Source organism: Euleptes europaea, chromosome 2, assembly GCF_029931775.1.
Source record: "Euleptes europaea isolate rEulEur1 chromosome 2, rEulEur1.hap1, whole genome shotgun sequence".
NCBI lineage: Eukaryota > Metazoa > Chordata > Lepidosauria > Squamata > Sphaerodactylidae > Euleptes > Euleptes europaea.
The window spans coordinates 4,378,372-4,400,047 of record NC_079313.1 but is presented as its reverse complement, the minus strand read 5'-3'; the positions used below and the strand labels follow the sequence as shown (position 1 = coordinate 4,400,047).

General features: G+C 51.2%; 1 protein-coding gene across 1 annotated transcript in view; it reads left to right on the top strand.

Moving 5' to 3' along the window:
• The window catches only part of APC2 (APC regulator of WNT signaling pathway 2), a 32,328-nt gene extending 10,907 nt beyond the window's left edge, over positions 1-21,421 (top strand). The window contains exons 7-14 of the mRNA XM_056844112.1: positions 3,213-3,305; positions 6,924-7,320; positions 8,078-8,173; positions 10,287-10,426; positions 11,057-11,134; positions 12,809-12,925; positions 13,786-14,000; positions 15,793-21,421. Coding sequence (XP_056700090.1) covers positions 3,213-3,305; positions 6,924-7,320; positions 8,078-8,173; positions 10,287-10,426; positions 11,057-11,134; positions 12,809-12,925; positions 13,786-14,000; positions 15,793-21,421 — 6,765 coding nt within the window. The remainder of the gene's footprint in view (positions 1-3,212; positions 3,306-6,923; positions 7,321-8,077; positions 8,174-10,286; positions 10,427-11,056; positions 11,135-12,808; positions 12,926-13,785; positions 14,001-15,792) is intronic.
• The last annotated feature ends 255 nt before the right edge of the window (positions 21,422-21,676 follow it).

Genomic DNA, 21,676 nt, shown 5'->3' with positions numbered 1-21,676 from the left:
CCCTATATCACAAAAATGTTTGTAGTGACTATAGATGCTCTTATTTCAAATGCCTTTTCCTACCATTATTCAATTTTTTTCCACGTACCCCTAAATGTCCTGGTTTGTACCCCCGGGGGTACGCATACCCCAGGTTGGGAATCACTGAGTTAAAGGATTAAAAACACACACAAACCCTTGCAGTACCATCCGATGCTCAAAAGTAAGTCCTGTTTTATTCAGTGGCTTTGACTCCCAAGGGGGGGGAATAGACAGACGGACGGATGGACGATCAATAGACGATAGACAGACGGATAGACAGACAGAGACAGATAGATAGTAGACAGACAGACAGATAGATAGATGATAGATAGACGATGGACAGACAGATAGACAAATAGACAGACAGACAGAGATAGTAGATGATAGATAGATAGACAGACGGACAGACAGATAGATAGAAGATAGACAGACGGATAGACAGACAGACAGACAGATAGATAGATGATAGATAGACGATGAACAGACAGATAGACAAATAGACAGACAGACAGATAGATAGATAGTAGATGATAGATAGATAGACAGACGGACAGTCAGATAGAAGATAGACAGACGGATAGACAGACAGACGGATGATCGATAGACGATAGACAGACGGATAGACAGACAGAGACAGATAGATAGTAGTTGATAGACTGACAGACAGATAGACAGATAGACAGAGATGATAGACAGATAGACGATAGACAGACAGATAGGCAGACAGACAGACAGACAGATAGATAGATAGATGATAGATAGACGGACAGACAGATAGATAGATAGAAGATAGACAGATGGATAGACAGACAGACAGATAGAGAGAGAGATAGACAGACAGATGGACAGATAGATAGTAGATGATAGATAGACGGACAGATAGAACATAGGCGGACAGACGGACAGACATATAGATAGACAGAAAGACAGACGGATAGACAGATAGATAGTAGATGATAGACAGACGAATAGACAGATATCCAAACTCGGATCTTATTGCTCCTCTCAGTGGTGCGGATCCTTCTTCTTGCACATGTTCGCTTGCACCAAAGGAGGGTTCCCCACAAAAAGAATTGGAGTGACTGGGTCTGACCCCCTGGGGAATTTCGTTTTGGGGCGACTCTTGTCCCTCAACGAGGGCCGTCCCGCGCTCCCTGACCCAATTCTGCACGGAACAACATCGAAGGAGGCAGCGAAGACTTCGGTGAGGCCTCCGGGAAAGGCCCGGAGGCCGCTCGATGCCAGGGGATCCGTCCCAGAAACGAGCTGGGTTTTCCTCTCCTCTCTCCTCGCCTGGGCGACGCCAAGCCGAGCGAGAGAGTTGGGCTATTGTGGGGGTCCCCGGTGGGAAAGGGGCAGTTGCCATGGAGATGGGAAGTAGGCCGACAAAGGGGCGGAGAGGCCTTAGATTCAGCGGAGGAGCTGCTAGTGTGTGTGTGTGTGTGTGTGTGCGCGTGTGTGTGATAGAGAGAAAAGGGACCGCTTGTGCAGTTGGCTGCACTTGATGATTTAGGTGGACATGAGCCAGGGGTGGCTCAGGTGTCCAGGTTTTGTGGTGGCCACATAGGTCAAAGCAAAAGGCGCTTACAATCCTAGAATCACAGAGTTGGAAGGGACCACCAAGGTCATCTAGTCCACCCCCCCTGCACAATGCAGGAAATTCACAACTACCCCCCCACACACACCCAGTGACCCCTCCTCCATGCCCAGAAGATTGGGGGGGACCCTCCAGGATTCCTAGCCAATCTGGCCTGAAGGAAAACCGCTTCCTCTCTCTCAGTAGCCATTTCCTGGGGCAACAATCCCCAGACTTTAGATGACGATGAAGAATAAAAGTTGGTTTTTATAGGCTGACTTTCTCTCAATGGGGAGCCAGCGTGGCGTAGTGGTTAAGAGCGGTGGTTTGGAGCGGTGGACTCTGATCCGGAGAACCAGGTTTGAGTCCCCACTCCTCCACGTGAGCGGCGAATGCTGATCTGGTGAATCGGGTTGGTTTCCCCACTCCTCCACATAAAGCCTGCTGGGTGACCTTAGGCTAGTCACACTCTCTCAGCCTCACTTACCTCACAGGGTGTCTTTTGTGGGGAGGGGAAGGTGATTGTAAGCCAGTTTGAGTCTCCCTTAAGTGGTAGAGAAAGTCGGCATATGAAAACCAACCCTTCTTCCTCTTCCTCTTCCTCTTCCTCCTCCTCCTCCACCACCACCACCCCTACCCCTTAAGGGACTTTCTCGTCTTCTTCTTCTTCTTCTTGTAGAAGACAGACAGGGTGGTGTAGTGGTTTGAGCGTTGGACTAGGGGACCCAGGTTCAAATCCATGAAGTTCACGGTTGACCTTGGGCGGGTCACTTTTTCTCAGTCCAACCTACCTCGCTGGGTTGTTGTGACAATAAAATGGTGTCGGAGAGAATCGCGAAGACAGCCCTGAGCTTCTCAATGGGCATGATACAAATGTCACATAATAATACTGACCTACCATACAGAAGTGCTGTACACGACTTTGAGCTGGCTTGCGACCATACTTTCCCTTCTGGAAATCACCCACCCCTGAAGCATGATGGCTTTTTTAATTTACGCAATAGCTCTCTGATTTTAGCCAGTCCTGGGATGGGGATGGGCTGTGGCTCAGTGGTAGAGCCTCCACTTGGCATGCAGAAGGGCCCAGGTTCAATCCCCGGCATCTCCAGTTGAAGGGACTTGGCAAGTAAGTGATGTGCAAGATCTCTGCCTGAGACCCTGGAGAGCCATGGGGAGGGGCTGTGGCTCAGTGGCAGAGCATCTGCTTGGCATGCAGAAGGTCCCAGGTTCAATCCCTGGCATCTCCAGTTAAAGGGACCAGGTAAGTAGGTGATGTGAAAGACCCCTGACTGAGACCCTGGAGAGCCATGGAGAGGAGCCGTGGCTCAGTGGTAGAGCCTCCACTTGGCATGCAGAAGGGCCCAGGTTCAATCCCTAGCATCTCCAGTTGAAGGGACTTGGCAAGTAGGTGATGTGCAAGACCTCAGCCTGAGACCCTGGAGAGCCGCTGCTGGTTTGAATAGACAATACTAACTTTGATGGACCAAGGGTCTGATTCAGTATAAGGCAGCTTCATGTGTGTTCATGTGAACCGGCAAACGAAGAGTTCCCTAAGACCCCTGTATCTCTTTATAAAGGCTTTTCAGTGGGTGGTTTTTCTCTCTCCCCCACCTAGCTCTGTGGGAAGCTGCCTGGTGTAGAAGGCGACGGAAACCTCGACGTCCCCACCCATCCCGACGAAGTGGGGGCTCACCCACACAACCACAAGGTACAGCGTTTTCCTTTGAAACAAAATGTTTTGACACAGGGTGCTGAATTGTTGCCGTCAGCTGCAGGTTGGTTCTACGGCCCTCCGGGTCCCCTTCTGCCCCCCCTTTCCTCCTTGAGCTTTTATCAAGAGCCGTACCTGTTGGTTTCCTTGTGAAGTCGTAGGTCAAAGGACTTCAGCATGGGGGTGGTGGTGACCAAATGTCCAATGTGAAATTACCCAAGGGACGTGGGAGTCGAGTTTGGGACTTCATCCTCCTGTACTATATAACATTACTTCATGTCTCTTATTTGCAAGATGGAGTTAATCAAATATACCAACCCGTGGGCGAATAACTCAGCCAGCATGCTGGTTAACAAAGCTGGTTAACAAAGCTTTTACTCTTGTGGGGCATCTGTATCTTTCCCCTTGCAGGGATTTAAGCAACTGAACAGTTTTGGGGCATAAAGGTAATAGATTTAAAAGCCCCTTAAACAGACATACAGGCATACCCAATCATCAGATTGTGGCGTCGGTCTCTGCATTTTGTAATAGTAAAAACTGCCCTTAAACAGAACCACAGAGAGACGGCTGGCACAGTCTTCCACCCTCGGTTCTCCTGTTTACGAGATCCCCTCTATAATTAAAGGTAGCAGGTTTCTACTCAACTCATATGAGAGGGGGGGGGAAATCCATTTGGGAGCAACCAGGTTCCTGAATGATGCAAACACTTGACAATTGGGTGGAAGCCCCCGGGAAGGGCGACGGAGTTCCGAGAAAAGGAAGACAGAAATCCCACGGCGGGCTTCTGCAAATTAATTCACCGCAGAGTCTAAGAATAACGCTTCACGCCTGCATCCTCCACCACAAGCGTTCCCAAGTTTTTCCCAGTTCCAGTGTGCTGGCTGGCTGCCAACGCTCAGGTCTCCACTTGCAGGGTCTCTGAGATACTGCTCCAGGCGGTTGGCAACAGCAGGGAGAGGGTAAAGCCGAGCCCAAAGAACAAGTCCGTTTGTCAAAGCCGGAAATCAGAGTCCAGTACTTGCCAAATCAGAGTTACAGTTCGTAGTCCAGGTAGCCGGTCCAAGGTCGAGGGTCAGGGAGAGTCAGAGGTCCAAACAGCCAGTCCAAGGTCTGAAGGCACAGAGAGTTGTTCAGGCATGGGAGGCAGCAGGTTGCTCAGGTGTGCACTGCGTTGCTTTCTCTATCCTGGGCTGTTCAGCTGAGGCTTTTCTGGCATCTGGTTTCTCTGTCAGTCCTCCTCCTGCGAGGACTCACTGTTCTGCTGCTGTTCCAGCACACGCCGGTAGGCTTCCAGCCGGGCACTATGTCTTTTAGCCACTTCAGCATGCGAGGTCAGAGGCAGCTCCAGTGGGGCTGAATTCTCCTGGTAGAGTTGCTCCTCTGAGGAGGACCTATTCTCCAGGGACTGCCCCATGGCATCCAGTTCCCCTGTAAAAAGAGCGCCTATATGCAAATGAGCTTTTAGGCGTAACCTGATTATAACTTTCGGCGTATCTTCGAAGCGGCCGTTAAATAATGACGTTTTCACACATGCTGAATAATGCTGAATAATGCACTTTTGATCCACTTTCACTGCATTTTGCAGCTGGATTTCACTGTGGCCATTTATGCATGGCCAGTTTTGATGCTCGCTCAAAGCTCTTTTTTAAAATGTGACTTTAAAAATGCCTATTCACGGTCCGGATGCAAAAGGAGAAATTCTACCCCACCGCTCGCCTGCTCCTTCGTTCCTGTTTGCATAGCCATTAGCATGTGCATAGCTAACACGCCGCTGTTATTTTGCATGGTTCCTTGAGGGGATTCTTCGGGGCAAACATGAAATGGGCTCTTAACTAATGTGAAGCAGGTATGCACCAGCTTCGCAGTCACTTCCAAAATGATGGTTCAGTGTGAAGAAAAAAAAATATGCGGGGCAATTCAGCCTGGAGCGCACTGCTAATTACCGTGCATAAATGGCCTGTGTGAAATGGTGAAATCCACTTGCAAACAATCATTAAAGTATATTGAAAGTGGATCGAAAGTGCATTATTCAGCACGTGTGAAAGCGTAGTAAACTACGGCTAGATTAGCAGCCTTATTACCAGACAGCAGACAGATTAAGTGGTAGTTGTGAGACCATACAGGAAAGTGTGAAATCAGTGGAGTAATAAAAGAAGATCTTATAGGAGAAAAGTGTTTCCCATTAGTTGTTATTACAGCTGCCCTGTAAGGTAGGCCGGTGCCAACTGGGATCTGAGTGGCTTCTCTGAGATCACCCCTGGAACGGCCTTGCCATTTACAGAGCAAAAACAAGACAAACCGGCATTTGTAAAGTCAAACTGAGATTTAGTGATTGTCTCTAAGCTGAATGCTGGTTTCACAAAAGTGTAAACAATAGGGTTCCCAACCTCCAGGTGGTGGCTGGAGATCTACTGGGTTTACAACTGATCTCCAGGTAGGGTTGCCAACCTCCAGGTAGTAGCTGGAGATTTCCTGCTCTTACAACTGATATCCATCTGGTAGAGATCAGTTCCCCTGGAGAAAATGGCCGCTTTGGCCATTGGACTCTATGGCATTGAAGTCCCTCCCCTCCCCTAACCCCGCCCTCCTCAGGCTCTGCCCCAAAAACCTCCTGCTGGTGGCAAAGAGGGACCTGAAAATCCTAGAAGAAGCTCACTAGGGTTGCCAACCTCCAGGTGGTTGCCAACTTCCAGAGCTGGCAACCCTAATAAACAACCATCATTAAAATAAATCAGGCTTTCACATGATATCTGAATCTTAGGGCTGTTTAGCTTGGAAAGAAGGCGGTTAAGGGGAGACATGATAGAGGTCTATCAAATTATGCATGGTATGGAGAGAGTGGACATCACAATACCAGAACGCGGGGTCAACTGCTGAAGCTGGAGGGGGAGAGATTCAAAACAGACAAAAGGAAGTATTTCTTCACACAACGCATAGCTAAATTGTGGGACTCCCTGCCCCAGGATGTGGTGATGGCTGCCAACTTGGAAGGCTTGAAGAGGGGACATGTTCATGGAGGAGGGGGGTATTCATGGCTATTAGTAAAAATGGATGCTAGTCATGATGCATACCTATTCTCTCCAGGATCAGAGAAGCATGCCTATTATATTAAGTGCTGTGGAACGCAGGCAGGATAAATGCTGCTGGAGTCGTCTTGTTTGTGGGTTTGCTGGAGGCACCTGGTTGGCCACTGTGTGAACAGACTGCTGGACTTGATGGGCCTGGGTCTGATCCAGCAGGGCTTTTCTTACATTATTGTGGAGGACAGGGCTATCCGTGGCTACTAGTCAAAATGGCTAATAATCATGATGCATACCTGTTTTCTCCAGAAACAGAGGAGCATGCGTATTGTATCAGGTGCTGGGGAACCCAGGCAGGATGCTGCTGCTGCTGCACTCGTCTTGTTTGTGGGCTTGCTGGAGGCACCTGGTTGGCCACGGTGTGAACAGCCTGCTGGACCTGATGGGCCTGGGTCTGATCCAGCAGGGCTTTTCTGATGTTCTTAACCTTGCTGTTTACATTCGTTCTATATGTGAAATCCCAGTTTATAGCTGAGTTTGACCCTTGGGCGCCACCTGGTGGCTCCATCAAAAACGGTTGTCTCTCCATCCTCAGGTGGAGGTGGTTTTCTGGCTGTTGTCCATGCTGGCCACCCGGGACAAAGAGGAAATGTCCCGCACCCTCCTGGCCATGTCGAGCTCCCAGGAGAGCTGCCTGGCCATGCGGAAGTCCGGCTGCCTCCCGCTACTCATCCAGCTCCTCCACGATGCGGACTGGGAACCGGGGGCGTCCGAGAGCCCCGGCGGCCACGAAGGAGCCGGGAAGGACTGCCGCATGCGGGCCAATGCTGCCCTCCACAACATCGTCTTCTCCCAGCCGGATGAGGGGCAGGCCAAGAAGGAGATGCGGGTGCTGCACGTCTTGGAGCAGATCCGCTCCTACACGGAGACCTGTTGGGACTGGCTGAATATGCACAGCGAGGAAGGGGCAAAGACCCCCGAAGGGGGCGCAGGTAGAGTGTCCCTGCCCTGACCTTGTAGACTTCCCCCTTTCCTCCTTGTGTTGGGGAATGTACGGTACCAGGGGGAGCCAGCGTGGTGTAGTGGTTTGGAGCGGTGGTTTGGAGCGGTGGACTCTGATCTGGAGAAACGGGTTTGATTCCCCACTCCTCCACATGAGCGGCGGACTCTAATCTGAAGAACCGGGTTGGTTTTCCCACTCCTATGCATAAAGCCAGCTGGGTGACCTTGGGCTAGGCAAACTCTCTCAGCCTCACCTACCTCACAGGGTGTCTGTTGTGGGGAAGGGAAGGTGAACGTAAGCCGGTTTGATCCTTCCTTAAGTGGTTGAGAAAGTCGGCATATAAAAACCAACTCCTCCTCCTCCTCCTTTTTCTCCTTCTTCTTCGACCGGGGGTCTCGAGTAAAGAGGGCACAGGTATCTTTCTCTTTGTGCCCAGGAAATTCCTCCTCTGGGAGGGTTTTGCAGGCTTGGTCTCGCCTGCGCCACCATTCCCCGTGGCCAGACGGTGGTACTGCAGCTCCCCCCCCGGTGGGAATCAGGCAACCTGTGTGGCCAGTAGGATCCCACCGTCACTTGCCTCTCCGGTGCAGGCGGAGTGGTCCATAATTTTAATTCCTCGCATAACTGGTCTGCTGGCCTCTGAGCCCTTGGAGGCAATTATGACCATCCCGGGGGGGGGGGGAGTAACCTCTGGGGTCTTTTTCCAGGCCCGTGGGTGCCACTCACCCCGCTTGTTCTCCCTGCAGGTCCCGTCCCCATCGAGCCACAGATCTGCCAAGCGACTTGTGCAATTATGAAGCTCTCCTTTGATGAGGAGTATCGCCGTGCCATGAACGAGCTGGGTACGCCGTATTCGGGGAGGGGCTGCGGCTTGGGGGTGGGTGGGTTTGAGGGCATGCCTTTTTATAAATAAAGTTTTTTTATTGTTTTACTAAAGTACATACAATTCATACACACCATACACTCCTCAGATTCCATCTTCACAACAAGATCCCCCTCTAATAACTATCAGAGCGGTCCTAGCACATTCTATACTAATTAATTCTATTCTTTTACTCTGAACACACACTGTATTGTGTTAAAGCAAATACATCAACATTTATTCTCCAACTTACATTTACTCTAGAATATTTACCCAATTTAAAATTATTTTCACTTAAAGCATTAATGCTCCTTACTAAGCCTAATAAACCATGTTTTTTTAACTACTATTGGTACCGGATATATATATATATATACATATACATACAGATATATATATATATATATATATATATATATATATATATATATATATATATATATATATATATATACACACACACATACACACACATATACATATACATACAGATATATATATATATATATATCTAGCGACTTATATAGTGAACAGATTCTCTAGTGATAATTCAAATCTATACAAATATCATTTTCCCCCTGTTAGTATGTTAATAATAACATTTTTCTGTCTCCATATGTATTATTTTGTCACAGACATTGGCCAATTAACACTGTGCATAGCGAGCTTTTGCTTCCAGCTTTCACGGTATTTTTCCAGCGGTGAATCCTGGAGAACAAAGGTCTAGTCAGGTAGAACACAGCTCAGGTACTACCAGATAACGTCTTCTCCCTTATCGTTCCACACCGAAACAAAGAAGACCTGTCTTTCGATGTGACTGTTACAAGTTCTAATCAAGTATGTCAGCTAGGAACTGGCCAGATTCTCTGAGGATTGTTTGACTATTTTTCCAGTTTGCTAGGATACAGATCTTTGCCAAGCCCATGGTAATTCTAGATCTCCGGAAGTTGTGTTTTCCAACTTTCCTGACACAGTTTTTGAGGCAATGTTGTATCAGGCTGTTTTTAATTAGTTCTGTTCAAAATGTGACTGCCCCAGAATATGCTGTATCTGTCAGCTGTCCAAGTCTGTCTCTCATTTAACTTGGATCATTTATACTCGGGTTTTTGGCTCCAGCTTGGATGCTATTGGGAAGGGGGTTTGACCCGCTTTCCTGTGATTTCCCTGCCTTTCCTGCAATCTTTCCCAAATCTGGTTTGCTGTTATTATTATTTTTTTTTGGGGGGGGGGAGCACACAAAAGCTGGGGTAGCACCTATGAGGATGGGAAAGTCACACCCACACCAGTCCCACTTAACCTGCCCCAGTCCTCTATGGCAGTCACCCTGCCCTTGAAAACTGGAAGGGTTGTTTTTAATCAGCAATGGACATATTTAGTACTGTGAACATTTTAACAACCTTGTCTTATCAGGTTCTCCAGATTCCCAGCTTTCATTTTTTGTTAAAAGTCTCTAGCCCTCTTTTGTTGCAGCGGGATACCTTTCCTCTTATACCTCCACAATGAAAAGGGGCTAGAGCAGTGGTTCCCATTGTGGGTCACATGCCCCACAGGGGGGCAATTTGAGAATGAGTTATTAACAGTGAATTTTTTGCATTTCTTATGGTTCTAGGGGCCTCATATACAGTATATAAATATATATTGTGACATACACATTTTTAAAATTAAAATCAGAATGTACACGGCGGTAAGAATTATATGTCAAAGGGAGTTCATCAGGATTTTAGAGATGCTTAGATGGGGCAAGGTCAAAAAAAGGTTGGGAGCCACTGGGCTAGAGACATTTTAAAATGTAAGTTGGGGGTTCAGAGAACCTGCTAGATTGTTATAATTATAGCATTATTATATGTGAATTTTAAAAAATGGGCTTCGTTAAGCTCAAGACCTTTGGTCAAAGGAGCTAGTAAATAAATGGAATGGAAATGGAATGGAAAAAAATGGGCTTCTGTGGCAGTGGAAGTGGGGAATGGCCACCGTTGGGAAAAATGTAGGAAAACCTGCCCCACGGAAGCCCCATCGCCACTTCTCTAGCTCAGCACCCATCCAAGCCCAACCATGAGGAAAACACCCGTGGTCTCCTCTTTTTCTCTCCCCAGGTGGGCTACAGGCCATCGCAGAACTGTTACAGGTGGACTACGAGATGCACAAACTGACCAATGACCCACTAAATCTGGCCCTCCGGCGCTACACCGGCATGGTGCTGACCAACCTCACCTTTGGAGACGTGGTCAACAAGGTGCGGCCTTTGGGGATGGGGCTTGACAAGGCAGTAGGGTCGAGCTTGGACTAGTCACAGTTCTCTCTGAACTCTCTCAGCCCCACCTACCTCCCAGGGTGTCTGTTGTGGGGAGGGGAAGGTGATTGGAAGCCGGTTTGATCCTACCTTAAGTGGTAGAGAAAGTCGGCATATAAAAACCAACTCCTCCTCCTCCTCCTCCTTCCATACATGTTAGAAGCTGTCAATTCCAGTTTGCTTTTTCTTCCTTTGAACAACACTAAGTGCATGGCTCAATGAGAAATAGTGGATGAACAATTCAGATCCAGTCTCAAGTATAACCGAATAGCATGCCTTTTCTTCTGAAGGCGGCCACCGCCCATATTAGTCAGAAAACCCTCTCTTTAATATGTCTTCCTATAGAAATATTGGGCGATATATGCAGACATGTTTTGGGAACAAAAAATACAGTGCACAGACTTGATTAATTCCTTTCTCAAAGGATCCAGATCAGGGCTGGTGTAGTCATTGGAAGGATGGGGAACCGCAACGCACCTGTCCACGAGCAGTCCCAGGTGTGCGCATGTATGTGGGTCCCTGCATCCTCTCCTTCTAGCCTACATCTTCCCTTTGCTCATTTTTTTCTACCAGGCGACCCTATGCTCCCGCAGGAGGTGTATGCAAGCGATTGTTGCGCAACTGGCGGCAGACAGCGAAGAGTTGCACCAGGTAAGAAGGGAGTGTGTCCTCACCCATCGGTTGAGTGACTGCATTGGGGTACCTGTGCTCCTGAGTTGGGGAATGCACCCAGACGGTGTAGGGATTCTCGGCATCCGGGGTGGGGATGAGGAGATCCGACAGACTCTAATTTGGCTTAGATTAGGCCATTTTATCCTGGGGCGGAAGTGCCCCTAGAATCACAGAATCATAGTTGGACCAGGTATTGTTCCCCATATCCCGTTGGGAAGGGGTTTCAAACATCCAAAAGATCCAGCCCCTTGAGAACACATGAACATATGACGCTGCCTTCTACTGAATCGGATCCTCAGTCCATCAAAGTCCGTATTGTCTACTCAGACCGGCAGCGGCTCTCCTGGGTCTTAGGCAGAGGTCTTTCCCATCACCTACTTGCCTGGTCCCTTTAACTGGAGATGCTGGGGATTGAACCTGGGGCCTTCTGCATGCCAAGCAGATGCTCTACTACTGAGCCACAGCCCCTCCCCACCCTTGGTCCCTCAAAGTCAGTCTTGTCTAGCCACACTGGCAGCAGCTCTCCAAGGTCTCAGGCAGATGTCTTTTATTGGTTCTTGTAGGTTATCCGGGCTGTGTAACCGTGGTCTTGGAATTTTCTTTCCTGACGTTTCGCCAGCAACTGTGGCAGGCATCTTCAGAGTAGTAACACTGAAGGACAGTGTCTCTCAGTGTCAAGGGTGTAGGAAGAGTAATATATAGTCAGAAAGGGGTTGGGTTTGAGCTGAGTATTGTCCTGCAAAAGTATTGTCCTGTAAGTATCAAGATAATGTGCTAATGAGGGTATGGTATGTTAATATGGAACCATTGTATCCTGAAGTGATCTGTTAATGTGTGTAATCCAAAGCTAATCTGTATGGCTATTGTTGAATGTTGTCTTTGTCTGGAGGTTTTTCAGGGCAGGAAGCCAAGCCTTATTCATTCTTAAACTCTCCTCTTTTCTGTTAAAGTTGTGCTGATGTTTATGAATTTCAATGGCTTCTCTGTGCAATCTGACAAAATAGTTGGTAGAATTGTCCAGTCTTTCAGTGTCTTGGAATAAGACCCTGTGTCCTGTTTGTGTCAGATGTCTTTTACTTCATCTACCACCTGATTGTTTTAGCTGGAGATGCTGGGGATTGAACTTGGCACCTTCTGCATGCCAATGCTCTACCACTGAGCCCCAGTCCCTTCCCACCCTTGGTCCATCAAAGTCAGTATTGTCTACTTAGACCAGCAGCAGCTCTCGACGGTCTCAGGCAGAGGACTTTCACGTCAGCTACTTGCCTCGTCCCTTTACCTGGAGATGCCGGGGATTGAACCTGGGACCTTCCGCATGCCAAGCAGATGCTCCACCACTGAGCCACAGCCCCTCCCCTACACCCACAATTCTTACCTGGCCCGCGAGCCGGCCGAGGCAGCCACCCCCTTAGTCCCAAGGTGTCAATGATCAAAGACGGTTATTGAAAAGAAAATACTGTAAGAATTATTGTTTTAAGCAAGTTTTTATTTTGAAGTAAAAATCAAAGTAAAAAAATAACGCGTGGCCCCTGGGGCTATGGTGGGTGGTTGGAAGAAAGGAGACCGTGGGGCTCTTGCTCCGGGGCTCTTGCTTTGGACCCGGAGGGCTCCTGCGATCACTCGCCAACCATTGTGCCCTGTTCTCTCCTCCAGGTGGTCTCCAGCATCCTGCGCAATCTCTCCTGGCGAGCCGACATGAACAGCAAGAAGGTCTTGAGGGAGGTGGGCAGCGTGACGGCTCTTGTGCAGTGCGCCTTACGGGCCACCAAGGTGAGAGGGGGGCGGCGGCTGACATCATAAGCCCCCTCGCCCACCTTCTTCCTCCCTTCCCGGCTCTTAGCTTATCCTTTCTCTTCTTTTCCCTCTGTCCAGTTAATGCTCTTTCCTCTCTCTTTCTTCTCTCTCTTTCCTCTCTCTCTCTCTTTGGGAGCCAGTGTGGTGTAGAGGTTAAGAGCGGTGGTTTGAAGCAGCGGTCTCTGATCTGGAGAACCGGGTTCGATTCCCCACTCCTCCACATGAGCGGCGGAGGCTAATCTGGTGAACTGGATTTGTTTCCCCACTCCTACACATGAAGCCAGCTGGGTGACCTTGGGCTAGTCACAACTCTCTCAGCCCCACCTACCTCACAGGGTGTCTGTTGTGGGAAGGGAAGGTGATTGTAAGCTGGGATTCTTCCTTAAGTGGCAGAGAAATTTGGAATATAAAAACCAACTCTTCTTCTTCTTTTTCCTCTGTCCAGTTAATGCCCTTTCCTCTTTCTCTCTCTGTCCTCTCCCTTTCACTTGACATACAAAAATGGGAGCTGCCTCTGAACATGGAGGTTCCATTTAGCCATCACGGGTGACTTACAACCACGCAACTTGTGCAGCTCATGCCATGGAAGCTCGCTGGGTGACCTCGGGCCAGTCACGCTCTCTCAGCCCCACCTACCACACAGGGTTGCTGTGAGGATGAAATGGAGGAGAGGTGCCAGGAAAGGTGTCTGTGGGCACCATGATGCCCATAGGCACCAGGTTGGGACCCCTACTCTAGTCCACTACTCTGTCCCCTTGTCACTGATGGATCATCCATCCATCCATCCATCCATCCATCCATTCATTCATCCATTCTTTGTTTGCTGCTCCTGCCAGGAATCCACCTTGAAGAGCGTGCTGAGCGCCCTGTGGAACCTGTCGGCTCACAGCACCGAGAACAAAGCAGCCATCTGCGTGGTGGAGGGGGCCCTCGGCTTTCTCGTGAGCACGCTCACCTACAAGTGCCAGAGCAACTCGCTGGCCATCATTGAGAGCGGAGGGGGGATCCTGAGGAACGTCTCCAGCCTCATTGCCACCAGGGAAGACTACAGGTGAGCCTGCTGGGGGGCGCGGAGAGCTGCCTCTCTCCTCTTTCCCTTTGGCCCGGTCCGGGAGATAGGAAAGGCCCGGCCGCTGTGAAGAGGAAGTTTCGTACCACCGACAGCCAAAGAGCAGTTGTTGTGATGCTTAGCCTTATGAATAGCAACCATTCCCTCCTGCGCCCCGGCCACCTTTTTTATGTGCTCTGGTGGTAGAAAGTGCCGTCAAGTCGCAGCCAACTTAGAGCGACCCCGTAGGGTTTTCAAGGCAAGAGATGTTCAGAGGTGGTTTTGCCATTGCCCGCCTCTGCGTAGCAACCTTGGCCTTCCTTGGTGGTCTCCCATCCAAGTGCTAACCAGGGTCAACCCTGCTTAGCTTCCGAGATCTGACGAGATCAGGCTAGCCTGGGTCACCCATGGCTTGCATGTGCTGCTCATAGTTGTTGTATTTTTTTTTTTCATTTCAGTGTGGATTAAAATCTGGGCATGTCCCACAGCTACACAACTGCGCAACATCAAACATTATATTTCTTTCCTTAGCTCTCACGTAAACTGGACTTCCTGCTCTAGATCAGGGGTGTCGAACTCATTTGTTACGAGGGCCGGATATGTCACTTGGACGGACAGGGCTATGTGCACCATAAAATGTTATGCCAGGGACCCTAGATATAAACTTTATAGAAGACACAGGCAAAGCCAATAATTGATATTATTTTTTACTTTATTTTTTAGCTTAAAATATGAACATGCTTAAAACAATAACACTCTTACAGTATTTTCTTTTATTTAACACTTTGATAATTGACACCTCGGGGCTGGGGGGAGGGTGGCTGCCTCGGCTGGCTGGCGGGCCAGATAAGAGCTCTCAAGTGGCCGCATCTGGCCCCCGGGCCACATGTTTGACACCTCTGCCCTAGACAGTTAAAACAACCCAAATGCATACATCCTAATATTTTAAAACAGTTTCAAACACTGAGAAAAAAAATAAAAGCCTCAAAGCGAGAACCAATCGAATCAATCAATCAATCAGTAATTTATTATGATCATGGACCAACAGAATAAAACATACATTAGGAGACCGGTTATAAGAAATATATATACCATCTTCTGTTAAGAGGTATAAAAAATGCCAATAAGCGGCACTAAATCAACAGTGTACCTCGGTAGACTTTGGCCGCTGCACATGATCCGGCTGCTCGGTCCAAGGTTCCAGATTCTCAGTCTGCAAGAAGAAAGGATGCCCCCAAATCCTTTGCTTGATTTCAGCTTTGGAATAACCCAAGGCTGCTAGAAGAATAGCCAGTGGGTCGCAATTTCTCTGAAAGGGACCACATCCATTTTCAGTGAAAGGTGTCAACCGATCGAATTAGGATCGTAAAGCATAGTTCGACAGCCCACAATTTCTGTTTGCCCTTCCCTGGTCTATTCTTTCCACCCCTCCCCTCTGAGAGCCAGTGCGGGTGTAGTGGTTAAGAGCGGCAGACTCTAATCTTGAAAACCGGATTTGATTCCCCAGTCCTCCACGTGAGCAGCAGACTCTAATCTGAAGAACCAGGTTGGTTTCCCCACTCCTCCACATGAGCGGTGGACTCTAATCTGGAGAACCGGGTTTGATTCCCCACTCATACACATGAAGCCAGTTGGGTGACCGACCTTGGGCTAGTCACCGCTCTCTCAGCCCCACCTACCTCGCAGGGTGTCTGTTGTGGGGAGGGGAAGGGAAGTTGATTGTAAGCCACTTTGATTCTTCCTTAAATGGTAGAGAAAGTTGGCATATAAAAACCAGCTCTTCTTCTTCTTTCAGGCAAGTCCTGCGGGATCACAACTGCCTTCAGACTCTGCTCCAGCACCTCAAATCCCACAGCCTGACCATCGTCAGCAACGCCTGCGGCACTCTCTGGAACCTCTCAGCCCGCAGCTCCAAAGACCAGGAGCTGCTGTGGGACCTGGGGGCGGTCAGCATGCTCCGGAACCTGGTCCACTCCAAGCACAAGATGATCGCCATGGGGAGCGCGGCTGCCCTCAGGAACCTCCTGGCCAACCGGCCCCTCAAGTACAAAGACGCCATGGTCATCTCGCCCGGGTCTTGCATGCCCTCGTTGTACATGCGGAAGCAGAAAGCTCTGGAGGCCGAGTTGGATGCCAAGCACCTGGCCGAGACCTTCGACACCATGGAGAAGCAGACCTCGAAAGGCCAGAGCGCCAAGAAGCCGCCGATGCGGCACATGGACAGCTTGGTGAAGGACTACGCTTCCGATTCGGGGTGCTTTGACGACGACGAGGGGCCCAACGTGTCCATCAGCACGGAGACGGGTAACGCCTCGGTTCTCTCCATGTTCCTCAACTCCTCCTTCCTGCAAGGCCAGGCTCTGCCCAGAGCCATCGCCCAACGCCGATGTCCAGAACCTGAGAAAGACGAGAGCGGCAAGCCCTCAGAAGCCAACAAGGCACCTCCTCCCCTGCTTCTGCCTCCGGACAACGAAGTCTCTATGGTGGCGGCCAAGCTGGCCAACAAGATCTCCACCACCGTGGCCAAGATAGACAAGCTGGTGGAAGACATCTCCACCCTCCACACTTCCTCGGATGACAGCTTCAGCCTCAGCTCCGAGGACCACTGCCTCGACTGGCAGTACGGCCCCGAGGAAGTCCACGAGGCCCGTGCTCAGTCGTGCTCCCCGTGCCGCCTGTCGGACGCCCGCGGGTTTGTCAAGCGGGAAGGCCTGAGCCGGGCTCACACCCTCCTGCAGCTGAAGGCGGCCTACACCAGCTTGTCCAACGACAGCCTCAACAGTGGCAGCACCAGCGACGGCTACTGCACGAAGGAACACATGAGGCCATGCACCAGGACGACTTTCTTGGATTTCAAAGACGAGCTGCACCGGTATCAGAAGCGCCCCAGCCGCCTCGACCTGAAGAACATTCTGGTCAACAGGCCTGAGAAGATGGAGCTGCTGGAGAAGAAACGCCAAGAGCCCGGAGAAGCGGCGGAGAAACTAGAGACCCTTGAGAAGGCCAAGAAAGCGGCAGCTGTTTCCAGCACTGTTGCTGCAGAGAAGGAATCAGAATATAAGAAGGATCTGAGCAACAAGAGGGCTGCCGACCCACAGGTCCACACGATCAAGCTCTCCCCATCCTATCAGCACGTTCCCTTCGTGGAGAATGTGGGATGTACTGACCCAGCATCTGGGGCTGCGGAGTTGCCAGGATCACACCCCAGCTATCCAAATCTGTCAGCACAGAAACAAGACCAGTTGTCTTCCGGGCTTCTGCAAACCCCAGGAAATCTTAACAGGATCCCGGAGAAGTTGTCGGCGCCGGCTGAGCACGAACAACTGCAGAAGTACTCAGTAGAGGATACGCCAATATGCTTCTCCCGGTGCAGCTCCCTCTCGTCCCTGTCCTTGGCTGACAACATGCTGGATGGACAGAGCCACAGTGAGAACGAGATGGACAGCGACTCCTCACTCGAGATCATTGAGGTGGAAGAGGTGGCCGAAGCAGAGGAAGCCCACAAGGAGGGGCCAGAGAAGACAAAAACGGCGGCAGAAGCCAGCCCGCACATGTCACAACCCATTGCCATTCCCTTCCCCAAAAAGGAGAAGATATTCCTTAGGGGAGTCTCACCCGCCCGGCACGACGACCTAACCCCGTCCAGTTCCTCGGAGAACTACATCCAGGAGACCCCGCTGGTGATGAGCCGATGCAGTTCTGTCAGTTCGTTGGGCAGTTTTGAGAGCCCCTCCATTGCCAGCTCTATCCAGAGCGAGCCCTGCAGCGAGATGATCAGCGGCACCATCAGTCCCAGCGAGTTGCCGGACAGCCCCGGTCAAACAATGCCTCCCAGTCGCAGCAAAACTCCCCTGTTTGAGTTGAGCGGCCAACCTGAGAAAGAGACCAGCCAGTTCAATATCCAGTGGGAGAACAACGTCAAGAAATTCATGGAGATCACCGACTTCAAGGAGCGCTTCCAAATGCCCCAAGACCTTGACTCCATGGTCTATTTTACAGTGGAGAAGCCCAACGAGAACTTCTCGTGCGCCTCCAGCTTGAGCGCACTGCCGCTCCATGAACACTATGTTCAGAAAGATGTCGAGCTGAAACTTATCCCTCCGTTCCCTGAGAGGAATGGCTTGAACTTTGTGACACACGAGGAAGAGATGGTCAACGAGAGCCAGAGGAAGCCGGAGCGGCTGGAGCTGACTTCCGACGAAGACCTCGAGATCCTGAAGGAGTGCATCAGTTCGGCCATGCCATCCCGTTTCCGGAAGGTCCGGACATCTCTCGTCTCTGGCTTCCCAGGCCAGGTTTTGAATCCTCAGTCTAAAAAACCTGTGCATGTGCCAGTCTACATGCTGGTCCCTGCCAATTCCCACTTGGGCATCCCTAAGAACCGACGGGCTGTGGCTGCCAGAACCAATAAGGAATACATTTGTGATGAGGACTCCTTCACTGACTCGGCAGAAGGAACCCCTGTCAACTTCTCCAGTGCCGCTTCCCTGAGCGACGAGACCCTCCAGTACCCAATGAAGGATGAGGGGGACTCAAAGCATGGCCCAGGGAAAAAGAGGGAGGTGGCACGGCCGCAAGGGGTCGGGCACAAGCTGGAAGGGCTGCAGCGGGACCAAGGGACCTTGCGCGCTGGAAGGATCACCTCCAGCCACTCCACTCCAACCAAGATGGTTTCCTCCGGCAAGCACAAAATCGGGTCTAACCACACTAGCCCGCTTCGTGCAGGCAGAGCCCAATCCGCTGAATCCAAGAGAGCCCAGCTCCCGCTTAAAGGCCTAGAGCTGACCCTGATGAGGCAAGGCAGCATGGGGGCCTGTTCTGAGGGCAGCCGTTCCCGGAAGGAGGCTCCTCGGGAGAATGGCGGCCGCAGCAACGACAAGGTCTTCCAGTCCCTGCGTCACACCACCCCGACGGAGGAGGCCGTCTACTGTTTCTACGAGAACGATTCCGATGACCTGACAGAGCTCGGCATGAAAAATTCGCCCAAGAGGAAGGCTGGCGCAGCCGGCAAGGCCCAAAGGAAAGAGTGCTGGATCCGGAAGGAGCCTGACCTCCCTGCCAGACACGCCAAAGCCAAAATGGCTACCAAGCTCCACAGTAACCTCATTGCGGATGAAACGCCGCCTTGCTATTCTCTCAGCTCTTCCTTGAGTTCCCTGAGTGACCTGGAGCTCTATGACCGTGAAGAAAGGACTCCACTCTACAGCAGGCCCAACCGCCAGCTGGCCTCGAGCTGTAGACGCGAGGTGGCCTCGTCCTCTTCCAAACGGAGGGATAGCTCTGCCAGTTCCCTCAGCTACAAATCGGAAGACGACCTGCTGCTGAAATGCATTGGCTCAGCCCTTCCAAAGCGGAGACGCCACTCAGCAAGGAGAAGGAACTCAGAGAAGGATCGGAAGGTGTCCGGCCTCAAGGAGCGGAAGTCCAAAGACACACCGGACGAAGTCGCTTCTGAAAGGGGATCAGATCTGGACAGTGTGGATTGGAAAGCCATCCAGGAAGGGGCCAACTCTATTGTGACTTGGCTGCACCAGGCTGCCTCTTCCTTCACCAGGGAGCCTTCCTCGGAGTCGGACTCCATCCTCTCGTTTATGTCTGGCCTCTCTGTTGGCTCCACTTTGCAAATGTCTCTGGACAGGAAGGAGAAGAAGCGAAGCAGAAAGGTCCCTGGGGGTCACATGGAGAAGAAAGACCAGCCAAAGGCCTTCCAGGAGGGCAAGAAAATGATGGACACAAGAGTGACTGGTGGCAGGGACAGCAGAGTGGAGAAGAACCCAGGGCAGCAGAAGCCCATGACCAACTTACCAGTGGTTTTCCATGGCAGGACGGTGATCTACATGCCCAACACGGCAAAAGATTCACAGAGCCCCAGGTCCACCCCAAGGAAAACAGGATCTCCCACTAAGCAGGAGGGCCCTGCAAAGAACCTCAGCCTGAATCAGCAGAGGTCACGAAGTCTCCACCGGCCTGGGAAGATATCAGAAATGGCAGACCTTACATTGCCCAAGAGAAGTGCTACTCCACCAGCTCGGATCGCCAAAGCTCCTTCCTCTGGGTCGTCCAGAACATCTACGCCTTCTCAGCCCTCCCAGAAGAAGCTAACATCTCCTTCGCAGCTCAACAAACAGATGCCATCTCGCGAGGTTGGGAAGGCAACTGGAAGCTCCACACCTGGCCCCAGCTCCAAACTGGTTCAGAAGTCGCCTGTGTCCAAGCAACACAAGACCCAGAAATCACCCGTCCGCATTCCCTTCATGCAGAAGCCCAACAGGAAGATTCTACCCGCCAGGAGCACCATGTCTGTGCTTGAGGAGCAGGTGGGCAGAGAGGGTGGACATGAGCCAAAGCCAAAGGTCAACGGGAAAGGGGTCCTACAGACCAGCCGCCTCAACTTGGTGCGTGTGCCCTCAGCAAGATCCGTCAGTAGCGAGTCAGACCGCACGGGTTTCCTGAGGCAGCTGACATTCATCAAGGAGTCGTCCGGCCTTCTCATGAGGCACCGCGCCGAGCTTTCTTCCTCGGAGCCAACCCCCTCGCTCTCTCAGGGTGCCTCTCCCAGGAGAAGCAGACTCGGCTTGCCGACAGTCTTCCTGTGCTCTTCCAGGTGTGACGAGCTCAAGGTGAACAAGCCAGGAGGACCAAGCCAAAGGCCGGTCACCTCCAGGGTGCCCCTCTCAAGTCACAGGGCCTCCTTGGGGGCCAGGCCTCCAAGACGAACCAGCTCAGAGAGTCCTTCCCGGCTTCCCCAGAAAAACAACAACCTCCTGCCCGAGCCGTTCAAACGTTATTCCTCCTCCCCTCAGATCAACATTATCAAGCGGGCCGGGAGCCCTGCCTCCACCCCCTCCTCCCCTTGCCCTGAGTCGTCGGGTGGGAGGAAGAAGAACGAAGAGCCCTCAAAACCACCAGTGATTCCTCCTGTAGCAACGCCAGAAAAACGTTCGGAAGAACAGCAGCCGTCGCCAATGAAAGGGACTTGGAAGAGGATCCGGGACGAAGACATCCCCCATATCCTGAAGAGCACCCTTCCCTCCACAGCCCTGCCGTTGGTCAGCACCTTGGAGGAGGAAGAGACCCAGCAGGCCCAGACTGCTCTCCAGAGGAAGACCAGCGACGCCATCGTGCAGACGGAAGACTTCTCCACCACCAAGACCAACTCCAGTACCTCCCCGACGCTGGAGATGCAGGAGATGCCAAAGATCTCGCAGGAGGGCGGCGAGGCGGACGGCTTCAACCTGGGCAAGGCTACAGCTGCGCCCATCTCGTTTGCTCACGAAGGGCCGTCCGGCTCTCTCGGCAGCTTCCCGCCCAGCCGGCACAGTTCCCCGAGCCGGGCCGCTCGGGTGACCCCTTTCAACTACATCCCCAGCCCCATGGTGGTGCTGACAGTCAGCGACAAAGAGCTGGAGAAGATGCAGGCTTAAGAATCTCCTTGGGCACAGGGTGGAAAGCTACCAGGTGTCTTCGCCATTGCACCTCTGTATAAAACCAAGCTTGCATTCTGTCAATTTTGTAAAACAATTTCTGTCTTCTTCTTCTTCTTCTTTTTGTTCACGCGTGACAAAACAAGGAAGGATTTTGGGGGTGTTGCTTATTAACACGGGACTGGACGAGACCCAGCTGGTGAACTTGTGGAAGAGACCCAACTGGTGAACAGTATTGATGCCTTTGGTTACCCC